This window comes from Melospiza melodia, chromosome 3, assembly GCF_035770615.1.
Source record: "Melospiza melodia melodia isolate bMelMel2 chromosome 3, bMelMel2.pri, whole genome shotgun sequence".
In the NCBI taxonomy this organism is placed as follows: Eukaryota; Metazoa; Chordata; class Aves; order Passeriformes; family Passerellidae; genus Melospiza; species Melospiza melodia.
The window spans coordinates 59,227,315-59,243,585 of NC_086196.1; the positions used below are offsets into that span (position 1 = coordinate 59,227,315).

The 16,271-nt window shown below is 34.0% G+C and overlaps 1 protein-coding gene across 8 annotated transcripts in view; it reads right to left on the minus strand.

Moving 5' to 3' along the window:
* SDCCAG8 (SHH signaling and ciliogenesis regulator SDCCAG8) overlaps positions 1 to 16,271 on the minus strand; it is a 106,319-nt gene that overhangs the window by 72,935 nt on the left and 17,113 nt on the right. For all 8 annotated transcript variants that reach the window (XR_010027132.1, XM_063151933.1, XM_063151932.1 and 5 more), the window contains 4 exons: positions 14,582 to 14,720; positions 11,836 to 11,988; positions 9,373 to 9,507; positions 6,226 to 6,342 (listed from right to left, as the gene is read on the minus strand). Coding sequence is in view for 7 of the 8 variants with exons in the window: in XM_063151933.1 (XP_063008003.1) it covers positions 6,226 to 6,342; positions 9,373 to 9,507; positions 11,836 to 11,988; positions 14,582 to 14,720 (544 nt within the window). In the remaining variant the exon portion in view is untranslated. The remainder of the gene's footprint in view (positions 1 to 6,225; positions 6,343 to 9,372; positions 9,508 to 11,835; positions 11,989 to 14,581; positions 14,721 to 16,271) is intronic.

Here is a 16,271-nt window from a genome sequence, read left to right on the forward strand (position 1 = left end):
AGTAGTTCTGTGACCCCTTTGCCCCTTGTACTGCAAAGTGTGATGGCACCTGGCAGTACCACACACCTTGTGTGCTCCACCAAATGGCAGAGCCACAGGACAAGAGCCATCACCTAAGCAAAGGCCATCAGCCACAAACTCTCTGCTTCCAAACTAAAGGAGAATTACCAGAGAATGAGCCTGCAGTTTCCTAGGAAGAGCAGGGGTGCTGGAGGAACTTTATAGGAATAGCATGGAGGGTGGATGTGTTTAGAGGAACACACTTTAAATCTCACTGAAGCAAACTTGTTACCTGTGGTTGTTAGCTGGGGAAAGAAGGAAAATGTGTTGCAAAGTATAGATTAATGAGTACATACACACAATTTTTAAATTAAGAAAAAATCTTTGAGGTCTGTTCTTGTGCAAGCTCTTGAAGAGGAACATGGTCCCTGTGGATAAATACTCTGGGAAATGACAAGAGTGAATGGCTGAAACATATTATACAAGGATTTTACTGCATCATTTCCATGAAAATATTTGCTTTTAATTTCCCAAAATATCTGACCTGCAATACTATTTCAGGAACAAAACTTCCAATCCCATAGAGATTACTACAGTCACATTTTAACAGAGAACATTGCTGTACTACAGATTAGCTCAGCAGGCACCAGCAGAGATAAGAAAGTGTTTTTGTTCGCAGTGGAACAAGATGATTTTTTTGTTAATGGATTGCCCAGGTGGGAGATGGGGGACAATGAGGTAGTGCAAAATATATGGTTCACTTGCTGATAAAAAATTCAGAAAAGGAAGGATGCATGTAGAAAGAAGGAAGGGGAAGATTACACCTGCTTCATTATTGAAAAACAGGAAAGGACAAAATCTGTTCCTTTTATCCTTTCAGACACTATTTAAGACTACTGATATGAGATTGGTTCTTCTTTCCTGGACAGCATTAAAGGAATATCTGAAAAGAAAACCTATGCAATAACAACTGACAAGTGATAGGGACTTTTTTCCTTCTGATTGTTGACACAATGACTACTGATAAAGCAACCATATTTTCTTGTCAGAGAAGAAGAAAAAAAACCAAAAGAAACCAAGTATTTATTTAAGTATATAAACCAAATATATCAAGAGATGTGCAATTCTTTTCCTACTTTGAATAATTTTTAATGTGCATAAACAATTTTCTCTTTCCATATACTGTGGAGTGACATCACCATGGATAACAGAACACAGATCAAGATTACATGGGCCAAACTACAACTATGAACAATAAAATCCTGACCCTGTGTTATGTACAATAAAATCCTGATCCTGTGTTATTCCTCTTAGCAGGCTAGATGCTCAGGGGAAGTAGACCTGTACAGAAAATGAAGACAAGTGAGTAAAGAAAAGTCTACCACTGGGAATCCTAGTCCCAAACATTTTTCTTAAGGAAATAGGTAGGATTCAATGAAGGCTGCTCATACCATTGACTCTTGAGTAATGGATGGCTGACAGAGGAAAGTTATGCCATAGCAGAGCAGCAGCAGCCATATAATAATTTTATATATATTGCAAGATTGTAGGTCAATGTCTTCCTCAGAAATCTTGAAATGAGCTAGTAAGTTCAGACATAAAGAAAAGAATTAAGTTCCTCCTGAGCAGGCCAGAAAATTTGCAAGGCTTAAAGTACTGCCATTTTACTCCTTATTTACTAATTTTCAAATTATTTCATTCAATGCCCAAAACACAAAATGATTAATTAGGAAGAGCTCAGTCACAGTAAAGGTTATCAAATTTCTTTAATGCTTTCTTTTCCAAAAGCAATTTGGGTTTGCTACTTTTAAGACCATTATACTCAAGGTCAGACCAGGTGAGAAAATTTCATGCTAAGAGTTTCAAGCCATCTTCTGAATTTTGAGGGTTTTCTCCCCTGCCAAATATTACTCAAGTATACAATGATGATTTAATAGAATTTCTTTTCAAAACAGAATTTCCAGAGCATCTTTATAACTAATATGAAAACAGAATATCAGATATAGATACAGACTGTTACAGGAATACACATAACACATAATCCTAACCCATCTTCATCAGTTATTAAAACTTGGAAGTTTCAAACATCTGGTGATATGCTGAATGTCACAGCTGTTGAAAACTCTAGTATTTTAAATCCTGAGTCATGAAAGCTTAATATCTGTTTGTAAAAAGACATTTCAGTGAACCAGGGTCTTTAGAAAGTGTTACTGGTCTTGCTTTGGATACTCTGAAGCATTTCCAGGATATATACCCAAATTCTTGGCCTGAACTATTTTTGATGAAGACAGAGTCAGTAATCTCTCCTCTTATAGCATCTAAATTAGGTTACTATAAATCATGGATTTATGACAAATGAGATAAACATTCCCAAAATACCCTTTGGCAAAGTGCTTTTGGACTGCAATTTTGCCAGATTTTTATTTGTCTGCAAAATTGTCAGTCTATAATGTACAGAGACATCATTTAGGTTCTGTCATACTGCACAAAAATACTTTGGTGTGTAGCTCTTCCTATTTGTATAGGTTATGCATGTCAGTGAATCTTGACTTCTTTTTATTTGGACTTATGAACTGCAATGCAGGCAACTCTTAAAAATATGTGGGTTTTAGTACTGTGTTTCTGGAGATTTTAATTTTGTCACCTAGAAGATAGGCAACAGAATTCTGTAACCCTCGTTCAAACCATATCTGCCCAAATATAAAGACTTTTTACAGGCTTAGATTACTAGCTTGGATTTATTTCTACACAAAGTATTTATCTGATTTCACAAAACTTGATAAAATAAAATTGAAGAGCTGCAGTTATTTTCTGGAGTTGAATTTAACATGTCCTATTACTTTACTGCAAGGACACCACAACTCCCAGTGGTGCCATGCTAATGGTAGGAACTATCTAATAAGGAGGATGCCCAAATTGGCTTGGACTGCAAAATCCAATATTAAAAACTGTTTTCACTTCTACATGCTGAAGCTTGCAAGATTTTAAGCCAAATATAAATTGTTTGAGACAGAGAGCAAATTATTAAAAATGAACTTCATTTTTATTTTTATAAGGCAGAGCAGAAAAGAGCAAGTGATGTTAATCTGAGAACAATTTCATAGTGTGTCAGAAGTATGATTTCTGTTAGAAATGCATAAATTATGCCATGCAGTGCTTACAAATTAACAAAAAAAGTAGTATAAAAGTGAAGCCCTGCTGTGTCAAATATGCCACACAATTTTTGTTCTAATAACAGCAATTTAGGTTAGGGCGTGACTCTTCTCTGATATAGCTGTGCTAGTACAACCCCTAGTGTGGACACAGTTTACTGCCATGAAGGCATTATATTCATATAATCTATAAAGCTTGTTCCTAAGCAGTAAAAGTATTAAGCAATGCACTGTTATTTCAGCACAGCTACATCCACAATGGGAGGGCTGGCTGAGACAGAAAAAGAGAGGGCAGTAGGTTATGCTACTTTACAACATTTCGGGCCAGATGAACAGATGTGGGTTTTGGGTAGAGAAACTGTGTGGTACAAGTCTTTCCCCCACCTCCCTCCATAATCCTGATGTTAATCAGGATCATGATGGATGATATTACAAAACAGTTATTCAATTTAAATAGTAACATTGCTCTTTGCTTCTTAATTATTAAGAAATATTCATGTAAAATGCTAATAAGAGAGTTATTAGAGATATTGACACATGGGTGTTAGTCCTAACCAAACAATAAACACAGGGAAAAAGATATTAGGGTAAAAGGGAGGAAGACCAAAGATATATACTCTCTTTAGGTTTTCTAAATGATATAAGCTCAATTTTGAATAAGATTTATAAATACCATCATATGATAAATACCAATCTGTATTTACTTGACATGCAGATATATGTATCTGGTGATCCTAAATTGTACATGTGGGGCTTTCTGTCTATTCTGACCCACCTGAATAATTGTAATCCTTTTTTAAAAATCACTCCATGTAAACCAAAAAATATCTTCAAACCTGAAATTTTTCCACAGCACAATTAATAATACAATTATATCTCAAGAAACAGTAAACTTGCTCTGAATATATTAAAAGGCAATCTACAACATGATCCCTTGTTTTTAAAAGAGAAAAAAATTCCATCATTTAATGGAGAATAGTATAAAAATATTCCCACATTATTGTCCCTCTACTTTAAAAAAATAAATATGTATTTATTATGAACAGATGGTGGCCAAGGAAGGTATCAGCTCTGTCTCTTAGCCAGAAGGTCAGGTCATGGCTGAGAGACCAAAGAACAATTAATATTTGCTATTCAGTGCCACATAAGATAAAGCATTTCAGGTTTTCTTTAAATACAAAGATATATGCAATTGAACTGTTTTCATTTTTTTTAAACAAAATAATTTGCAATAACTTATTAACATTTGTTAAAATTTGATTTAAAAATCCCCAGCCAACAGGCAACAACAGAACAAGGCACTCTAACCACTGTTCTTGGGCTGCCTTTAACACATTAAATAATCCTAGGACCTATACAGAACTTTTTGGGTTACTGGAGCCACAGCTATAAAACAGCTGCTAAATACTGAGTCTGAGAATTACAAAATTGTTTGTTTTCCTTTTTTTGAGGAACCAACAATCATATTTGAATAACACAATAACATAATTACTGAATATCTAATCTTTATCTAATTGTCTAATAATTCTTGCTGGTAGGAACTCTCTCTCACATAATTTCAGTTTGTATCAAATTATAAATCACCACATTTCAGTGTATTCAGCTCCACACTGATTAAAACACCAGCATATCATCACATGAGGTTAAAATATTTTGTTAAATTTTGTAATTTGTTCAAAAGGCAATCCTCAAGCAAATTGGAGAACAGGATTTAAAATCCAAGATACTTCTTCAAGTATCTTATTAAACACATCCTGTTTTATTTGTATGCCAAGATTATGCCAACTCTTTTATCTGTGATATCTGTCAAGACACAGACGACAAGCCTGTTTTTTGTTTTTCAGTGTCCCTAGGCCTAAAGGATGCAGGAGTGAAAAAAAAGTATGCAGGAGTGAAAAAAAGAACACTTCAAGACCTCTCTTCTTCTGCGCTGTGTCATTTTCTATACATGGTTGAAGGGTTATTTCACCTAATAAGCTCCTCCTTTGGATTTTACATATATTTCCATTATAACTTGAATTAATATTGCTTCCAGACTAAGCTTGTACTATTAAGTTAATAAACTTACTGTCCTACATGCAGCTTTTGAGGAATTGGTAATTAAAAATATAATTTTTTAAATACTTCATTTTACCCCTACATGTATTCTTAGACAGGGAATGATCTGTTCAGTTATTTAAAAGAAAAAGAAAGGTTCAAAATGTGTTGGATAGGCTGCTCAAATAAAAAAAGGCATATTAAAAAAATCATCCTCATGTGCGTCTTATATATTTGTGTATTCAGAAGACACTTATGTGTAAATCAGAACTTAAGAAGGAATACTCAAATTTTGAAGTCCTAGAGAAAAATGGATAGAACCTCAAGAAAAAGGGCACTTCAAAAGATGCAGATTACACCTGTTCAAGCTGTTTGCCAAGTATGTTGCAGGTTACTCTAATAATCTTTCCTACTGCATGGGATGTTTTCTTACAGACAACCTGTAAGGCATATACTGGTTTTTGTATTAATATAAATCCCAGTTTTAGATAAGCAACAGTTAATGCCAAGTGGATTTTTTTCTATTGATATTTTTTCTAGAAGGCTACTTTTGTTTTGGATTTGTTTTTTTAAACTTTCCTATGAATCCAAGCATTCAGTAACATTGACTCTTTAAAGAAATTGGAAGATAAATGATTTTCATTTTTGGCATCATTAGGTTATGCTTAGAGCCTTTAATGTTCTGTTAGGCTGCATGTATAGGTAATTATGTGTGGATTTATTTTTGAGAAAAAGTGTATAAACACATGTATACATTACATAGAATTTAAGTAGCTGGTATGAATAATATGATAGAGTAATTCTATATGAAATCATGGAATGAGTGATGCGCAAAACTGAACATACCAGGGCTGAAAAGAAGATTAAGATAACCAAGAGGTATTTATTTAGCAGTAAAAGCTGGCTTTTTGCCATCAATTTAAACCATTTAACAGTAATAAATGACCACTATTAGAAAAATGAATCATTCCAGCTTCTGAAAAAACCCTACTTAGGCAACTAATAACTGCAAAGTTATAGCAGTATTATCTCTTACCTGGTCCTTAATTTCAAGCTCCCTTATAGTTTTTGTTCTGTACTCTCTGAGCTCCTTTTCTGCCTCATCCTTCTTCATTTTGGTTTGATTCAACTGATAGCGCATTTCTCCACACACCTGTTAGATTACACAGACAACATGATCTGTTAGCTTGAAGAATCCATAGCCCAGGGTTTGCAATTAGATCTTTTGGTGCCCTCTACAGGTCATTGAAATGCAACATATTTTTAATTTACAGATATTTTAGGTCTACAAATGGTAAATGTTTTTTACATAGAAAGGTGGATCTGAATTCTATATATAGTCATTAACTCTGACATGTGCACTACCTTCTAGATTCAAATATATTTGGATCAAGATTTTGCTAAGTATAAATGCTTATGTTATAAATATCCATCTATCTCTACAGTTAAATGACAGTTGCTGGTTTTATACTCTTCTCTCATTCTCTGTAAAATCCCAAGAAAGTCTATGTCAACACTTTCAAAACGTAGAAGTAAAGCATCTATCACACTCCTAATTAAAGGTGTATTTTAACTTGCCAATTTTACACTGCTGAGAAAGAAATTGTTTAAATGTTAACACAATAACTTTCAAAGTTTGATCAGAGCATTACAAATTTACTGCAAACCGAAGATCAATTCTTAAAAAAAAAAACAGTCTAATTTAAATGGATACATGTCCAGAAGAAATGGATCAAAGCAACATTTCAGGAAATCACTTCTGCACAGGACAATTATTCTCTGCTGTTGGAGTATTTGTTATATTACCTCCTAAACCCTTTCCATCTGGGATCAACTTCAGAGGAAATGTGAAGGGGTTAAGAGAAAGCAAAAAAAAAAAAAAAATAAAAAAAACAAAACCAGAAGATCACTAATCCCTTTCACATAACTTTACTGCTGTGCAGGGTTATTCTTCCAATTTTCAATCTAAGCTGTCCCCTTTTTGTTCTTACCCTGTGCCATCACCTCCAATTTGTGCCTGTTCATTTCACCTTAATTAACCAACCAAATACATGCACATTCCTTAGTGAGAATGCAAATGTGTTTACTCATAGCTCCTCTTAGTCAACTTTCTTTCCAACTCACTCTACTTTCCTGCCTTGATTATATTCTCTCAGCACTTGCTCCTAAAATGTACACCCTTTTAATTTGCTGCTACAATACTCTGTGCTTCTCAAAAACATTCTCACATATTCTACAATCCAAATTAATTTATGTTTTTCAGTCTTATACCTCTTCTCATTTTCACTTTTTTTTTTTCTCCTTAAAAAAAAGGTAGGGAAAATGTAAATATGGATACTGCAATGAAATCACTCTAGGAAAAAACTAAACCAACTGTCATAACTTTCAAGAAGTAGCATCACTTATAAATTCAAAGGACAACTTGTGAATTTAGCCATTTCAAATAACCCAAAGCAGCAAACGCTCTGAAGAACGGCAAAGTTCTAAAGCATTTTTTAAACACTAAAATATTATGTGCAAGTAAAAAAAAATATCTTGAGAGGCAGCTGCAGAGCTTGCTGGATTTCTACCTCCCCCTTCCTTTATCTGAAGGATGTAACAAAATGTAACATGTCACTTCCTCCAAATGAAATTTAAAAAATACAGCAAGCCTCGCTTTCAGCTCCTCCACACACTGCACAAAGGGAATAACACAGAAGAATCAGCAGATGGTGCTGTCCTAATAATGGATTTTTCAGTCTCCTCAAGAATGAAGGAAATAGAACCTCACTCCATATTTTCTTTCCCCGACTTCTGGTGCATGAAGAAAAACAATATTTTGGATAAAACTCAAAACAAAAGTGTTGTTATTTGCTGGTTTTAATAATGGCAAATTGAGTCAGGAAACAAGGAGTCAGATTCACAAGCAAAGATGTCACATGGCCAATGAAAATGTCAAGGTGATGCACACAGTCCCGTCAGCTCAGTGGTTGGGAGGTTTCTCCAGGATTTTCAAGACTTCTCAGTTTAGTACAGGGACAGAAATAAAGTTTTCCAATCTCTCAGGACAGTGAAATTAATAGACTATTGCAAGGTGACCACCTGTTCAACTTTCTATTAACATGAACTGAAGCAGGGACTGGAACCACAGTATCATCTCCAGAGAGGTAACTTCAAATTGGTAGGGCACAAAATTGTTCCTTTCAGACCAATGAATATTTGAACCTACTGCCTATTTCACCACCTCCTCACCCCTGTAAGTGGTGCTAGTGATTTGTGGACCCAGCTTGAGAGACCAAAAGTGTGTTCCAGAATTGGTAGATCAAACCATTCTGACATTTTTAATATACTCATTTGTCTTACAGTTAAATAAATTTTCTAGTAAGTTGGGATGACATTTTGCTGTGAATTTTCTGCAATACTTTTACCTCTTTCTATCAGCCAGGGAAGGAGGGGAAGACAGGAACTGTTGAAAACCTTTCCTGAAATCTCTAAAGGCCTGAAAAATAAATTGCTCCTCAAATCCTTGCAGTTAACAACCGGGGAGGTAGGATGAGTCCTGGAATGATTGGTAAGGAATACAGACATTTCAAGAGGCTGTAATAAGTTGGGGTTTTTTTTTTCTCATGTTATGACCCCCATTAAGGCTCTAACTGATTGAGAAACATGCAAAAGAAAGCACCCAGGAGTGATGATCTACACAAGATGCATGTTAAGCTGTAATTCTTAACTAGATGTCTTTGTAAGAGCCTTACTATCAATAACACTAAATTAAGCAACATACTACATAAAAATCCAAAGGAAAGAACTTGAAAATCAGTGTTTTGATATAGCTCCTTTTATTGTAGCACTGCAAGTCCCACAGGTGGCAGTTAAGGACACTGTTGAAGTCAATGCTGTCTCTCTCAGACCAAACTCAGTTCTTTACTGAAACACTGGGATAGTGTTTTAAATAGTGACCCTCATAAGCTGCAAAATAGAAAAGTTAGCTTCTGCATGACAAGGTGACTTGGAAATGAAAAAATTTATTTTTTTACTCCTGCAATTAGAATAGCTGTAGTTGCCTCTGGGATGTTGAGATGAAGTCTTCAGTTACCACACATTCCTTACCAAAACAGGAAAATGAACAAGGTAAAAATTCTCTTCTCTCAGGTCACAATGATAAGGAAAAACAAGTTCAATGCTCCTTTATAAATGTGCTTACCTTATTCATCTCCATCTCATGAGATGCAAGCTGGCACTGTGATTCTTCTAACTGGCTAGCTAGAGAATTCTTTTCCCTTGTAATTCTCTCTATTTGGGCCTCCAAAACAGCCACATCCTTAGACAAACCTGTCACCTGAAAAAGTCCAAGAACCCTATAATGATGCAGTTTGACCAACAACAGAGCAAACTCTTGCGGAACTTTCTCCTCAAAAGCAACTGTATATAGACAAAATACATGACATTAAAAAATGTAATAAAAAATGAAGCATGTACAATAAAAAAAAATCCATTATTATTAATAATATAACAGAATATGGCTACATTTTTAATGGGTTCACTATTTTTAATTTATTTATCATGCAGTAGTTTATTTGAAACTTTTCATCAACTGCACTAGTCTCCAGGACTTGTTAATATGGACGAGGTGTCAGAAGCAGCTGGCTACATTAGTTTTGCAATGTAAGAGTACTATTTAACACCTTCTTATCCATCCATATGTAGATTGATTCAAACCAAATCATGCTCCCCTAGCTAAAGAAAACTGTTGCTGCAAGATCTGATTGTAAATTAATTTTCAAATCCAGAAAATATTTTAACACTATAGGTCAAAGCATACTGTTGTGAAAAACTCATATAGAATTAGTATATTAAAAATTCTAATGCAATTCAGATGAAATTTTGCTGGATGATTAAAAAATGTAACAATAAAACAGAGACAGTGAACCTTCAGCTGTTTAGCCCTGAAGCTTACTAATATAAGTGGAAATAATGGTGTCTGACAGTTCTAGGTTAACTTTCAGAAATTCAAAGCCAAACCTAATGGATTATATATTCATAACTATTTTTTCACTCCTTATACATCCACCTGATTTAACTATCATGGCAATTGTCCCCTTCAAACAAACCATTTCATAAAGTAAGCAATAAAATATTGAGATGAATCTTGACTTGATCCACAGTATACCATTTCTACCACCTCATAATCCTAAAACATAAAATTATTTAATCATATGTATGTGTAAATCATTAACATAGATCATAATTTTCTACAGTCATCCCATCTCTTTAATTACCAAGCATGACATCATCATAGTGTCACTATATGTTGTTTAATGTATGTGCAGGATTTATTAAAAAAAAAAAAAAAAAGAGTGCACAACTACTTAAAGTGGGAATTGGTTCCAGTAAAACAATTTCAGTGGGTGATGAAATACAAACTAATGTGATGACATGGGGTGAAATATTCTACCAAAAAAAGTATGAAATGCTTGTCTAATAGGCTGTACTTTGGAGTGAATACACTGATTAAAATCAACTCTGTAATAAAGCAATTAACTTCTAATAGATAGCAAGAAGTCAAACAAGGAATTGCTTAATAATGTCTCCAGTGGAAGATTATTTTTTTAATTTCAGTTTCCCTGGCAACAGATCACTGATGATCAGTTCACATACTTAAAGATCAGTTAGTCCCTATCACTGTGCTTAATATCTGTTTTGGTATCTGGAATTGGAGTCAAAGAAGGTTTTTTTATACACACTTAAATGGTTTATTTTGCTCAGTTTGTGCTCTCCAAATTTTTAGAAATAATACATACAACTTATAAAAGAGTTCCAAAATATAAGAAAAAGTGTTCAAGCAGGAGAGAAATTGACTCTCTTGTTTTCAAACCTCCCCCATAAATAGCTGAAGATGTTGCAGATCAAACAAGCATGAATACCACTAATTCATTAAGTATTTGTCTCTCTACATTACTTCCCATTTTAATCATCTTAGAAGCCTCCTCTATCACAAGCTTACTGCTGTTAGATTGAGCTTTCCTCTGTACACTCCATTGGGCAGAAAACCCTCATGTTTCATACTCAAATTAGAGCAGCATCTAGAAGCCTAAAACAAGGTTATCAAGACTATGGTCATGGCATAAATGATGAGACAGATTCTGTCTCAGAGAGTTTATAAACATTAGTAAGAGTGAGAAAAGAGATTCCAACACATTTCTGCAGGTGAGAAAACTAAACATATGATAAGATCACTTTGAAATAATGATATTGTAACATTAATGTATATATAAGATCAAAGTAGCAAAGAATCCTAAATTTGACATTTGCTAGCTTCTGAATGCTTGCCATGGCAAACTAAATAATAATTTTTATAAAAAAACTAGGTACAAACCTTTCATCACATATTACCTAATTCTTCCTTACTCTGACACAGTGCATTAAAATTATTATGCAAACTAAAACAAAGTGCACAACACGAACAACCTAGTATGTATCTAGTGACATAGCACAAAACCCAGTTATTCAAACTCAAAACATCACTCATCTACCATTGCTTTAAAAAAAATGGTAGAAGTGACTGAGCTCTCACATCCAAAACCAAAAAGAAAAGACAAGTAAATGAAGTTTAAAGAAGATGGTACACTCATTGGAATCCACAAACAGGGAAAGAACCAACCCATACCATTGCTGCCAAGTCCTCCCTTTCCTTCTTCATTTCCCGCCACAGTGCTTCTTTTTCATCAGCCCTCTTATTTAGCTGGGCAGCCAACTCCTTTTCAAGATAATTCTTCTGGCGTTCCATCTCACTTTTCAGTTGTTCACAGTGGATGAGAGCCTAAAAAACCCAATTTACTTAAATGAAAGAAACCTAAAATTGTTAAACAAACATGGTATTCATTTAATAACCTCAAAGAAACCAATTTGCTATTAGAAATGTCTTTTTTTTAATGCATTTTTAATGATGTTTATACATATCCTACTGTGTTAACATCTAGAATAGGACTAACAAAATGAAAACAGATGTATATGTTTGTAGGTTTGTATGTATGTTTAAGATACCTTACTGTAACTGAGAAATTTAATTGCTTTTAGCAATAATGGCAAACATGGAAGCATTTTTCTGGGTGTATTTTCCAAATAAGTAGCTGTTCTTCTAAAATTATGATTACTCATCTTACATTTAAAATTTGAAATTCCTGAATGCACATCACTAAAATCAGCCTCCAGTATTTGACTCTTTGCAAATACAGTGCTTACTGTCTAACTAAAGAACTGAAGGAAAAATTAATAAAATGTATGAATGTATGCTCTTCCACTTAAGTCTTCTCCTGAAGTGAATTACTGAGTGGAGAATGCTGAGAAACCTGAAAGCAGTCAGTAAAGATACAAAAAAAGACAAATAAGTTTCAGGTTTGTCAAAAATTTAGTCTACTAAATACCTCATAAAGTACTACTTAATTTCAGATGCTAAACCACAGGATTATAGATGGGTTTTCTATGAAAAAAGAAGAAACGTAAGTTGAAGAACTTTCAAAACACTGTCTTCACTATCTTCTAAAAATGCTGGGGGAAAAAAGAAGATGTTTATCTATTTATGCTGCTGTATCTCTGCCAAAGTGTAGAATTTGAGTGTTATGTCAGCTTAAATCAGAAATACACTAGTCCATTGCAAGTAAATCTAAGTATTCAAAGCACCCTGAAGGGAGCTTTGCTAGCCTACGGATGAACTAGATTTAATTTCAACATTCCACTGATATCCAGCCTGTTCTGTTTCAAAGAAGCTAGTGCATTCTCCCTTTAGGACTTCTAACTTATTACACTTTATTTTCAAATTATTTTTTTAAACTGCTTATTTTTCTTTCACTCAAAGCCAATTCCCTGTGTTTAGTTGTTTTGGCTTTGGACAGTTCATGGGGGGAGCAAGTTAAACTATGTTTTTTAGAGAATGCTCTAACAGCATCCTTCAGTTTTATGGCAATTCTGTGGGACTCTTTAGGTGAGAGAATTCCTCTGTTATAGCATTAAATCCTTTTCTGTAAGAAAGAATCATCAGCAAACAATTGCCTGCATAAAACTGCTGCAGCTTGGTAGACATCTAAACCGATGCACTCTAGAAGAAAGCAGTTGCATTAGTTGCATTTCAAGAAGAAATGTGTATTTTGTTAGCTCCACTGTTCTGATTGCACAATGAGCAGTTCAAACAATTATTCTTTTATGACATTTGTGTCAAAAATATATTCCTGATTTTGCTTCAACTTAAACATAACATATTTCCTTCCTGCTCTATGCAATAAGCAAGAGGCCAAAAACTATAGAGACAACCAAAAGTCAAGAAGAAATGGTGGTTTTAAATGATAAGCACCCAAGGTTAGACTTTGGGACAGCAGGCTGATGAAATTGCAATTATAGGATTTAAAAGCTTGATGTGTTAATTCTCACTTCTGTTATGTGGAGTCTTCTATGGGATTCCATGCTAGTTATCAAGAAAAACAGTACTTGAGAGTAGAATAGGACAGGGCAAAAAAAAGATGATTTGTACTTACCAAGAGGTACACACCAGTACTTGTAAAAAGGCAAAATTAATGCAGTATAAGTAAATTTTTTTTTCCTGTTCTTTCATATTAAAACAGTTTTGGGACATGAAAAACATACCAGACTACTATTCAGCCTTGAAGACAAACTAGCAGGACTTCACACAATCCTACAAGCACCCAATCTTCTCTTACAGCACTGGATAAATAACACCAATTTTATCAATAGAACAATTAAATCAACCTTGTTTGCATTCAATTACAAAAACCAAACCAAAGCAACCCTCTCTCAATTCCACAGTAATTCACTAATAGTACAGTAGATGTCACTAACTATCAAGAAAATAATTTAGGTGAATATAGGTTGATTGAGTACAGGGCTAACACAAGCATTAGATCAAAACTGGTTTTATCACTATTATTTACATAACACCAGAAGCTTAGACAAGCTTAGCATTAGACAAGGCTTCTCATCTTCAAAGAACTCTGATAGTCAATCAGTTCTTGCACTGCTCTCATCTGAGGAAAAAAATAACTGTTTACAAGCATTTTAACTATTTTTTTCCAGAGTAGGTCAGAAGGGTGATGTCAAAATTATCCTCTTACATATCATGAATATCTTTGAAAAGTCTACAAGTGAATTTATATCACCTAGCTGTGAAAGTACATCAATTAAAAAATGCAGCACTCCTCATAGTATTGATGGGAATTTAGGAACTTGAATACAGAATTCACATTACTGCTCAGAAACAGTCACGTGGTGCAGTTGTTTTAAATCTGCATTATATTAAAATATGACTAAGGTATTATGCAGGCATTATCTCATTAGCATGAAAACTAATTAACATTTGCATTAGATTGGAACACTAAAAAGCTCTAATTTCGTGATGGATTTACCTTTGTTTTTTCAAAATTGGCCTCTTCTGCCATTTGCACAGCATGTTCAACTTGCTTACAAGCATTAGATTCTCTTTGCTGCATCTCTTTTATGCTTTGTCTCACTGAAACAAGTGCATCCATCAAGTCATCTCTTTCTCTGCATATTAAAACAAAAACCAAGCCAGATGTTTCTATTTCTTTTTGTATGAGAAAAAACCCCAAACAACAGGTATACCAAATATAAAATACATACAGATAAAAGATTTCAGCAAAGTGGTAAGCAAAGCAAGAATAAAACTCATGAGTGAAAGACAGTGTATGGCAAGCTTGGCAGATACTGAAAATATCATTTGCTTGACAACCAGTCCTTCATTTTAAAAGCATAGACCATTAGAGAAATTGCCAGTAAAGACAACAGATCTCAAATCATTAACGTATGGAAGCTGAGCACATTCTGTGTATGTAACAAAATGGGGATCCATGCAAATAATAAAAAAAACCAATATGGAATTACACTTTCATTAAATGTGAAAGAGGGAAAAATAATAAAAAGGAAGGGTTAGGTTCAACAAGTAATCTCGAAGTATATCAAATGACAATCTAAATCCATTTGCTGCAAACTGGAACTAAGCCAAACAATACAACACCTGGATTCTACAACTCTTCACTAAAACACTGAAATCTGTACCAAATGGTAAAGCAGAGTTGGTAAAACTGTAATAGTTAACCTCATCTTTTCACTATTTTGATATGTTAAAAGCTTTTAAATTAAGTTTTATCTGTTGTCTGTGGTTTAGGTGTGGCTCAAGATTCTGTCTGAAAACTGTTGTGCTCTTAATGTTGTGTAAAATGGCAACACATTTTTTTGTATTTGCCAGAGACCTAGCAGTCATACTTTGAAATTTCATTTCATTTTTGAATTGGATAAAGTTCCTTTGAAAATTCCTACTGAAATATCCTTGTTTTTAATAAACTGCACAACACATAGAGGTAGCTTTTAGATGTTTTTAAACCTCCAAATGAAATAATGGTTTAAGATAAATAAAGAGGTCAATTCAAATCTTTTATTTCAAGCTCACCATAATATAAGAGAACAAGAATGTACTGATTTACAGTTTGTTCCTATTTTCCAACATCTGTGACAAATAATTACTTTTGTTACAAAAGTAGATTTTGAAACATGACTTCTCAGCAATAGAGCATTCCCAGAAAATTTCTGGACTTGCTAATAGAAAAAAATACAAAAATCCTGGCAATAACCATCTAGTGCAGAGGGATAGTGCCCACTTGACTGAGTACATTTATGTTCTATGCCCCTTCAGTCTCCCTGCTTCTAACTGACCCACTATTCCATCTCAGGCTCATTTAATACTTCAGAAATTCCAAGAAGCTTCAGATATCTGACAATAAATAGATGGCTGTTTAACAAACTTGGAGAAAGTTGCAGTATCCTATCATTATTACTAGCAAGTAGAAAGGTAGAGTTTTTTTTTAAAGATAAATTGACTGGCAGAATTCCTTAAGGAAATTAATTTAATGTTGGGATCCCTGAATTACATATATCCAGCCTATATAGTTTTTTCTTTGTTTCTCCCTTCCCTAGCTGTGATTTTAAACAAATATTTAAATAAAAGTATACTTTTTTAAAAAAATGGTGCGACAAATAATTTCATTTATTTTTGTCCAATGGAACTTCTTTTCCCTGTCT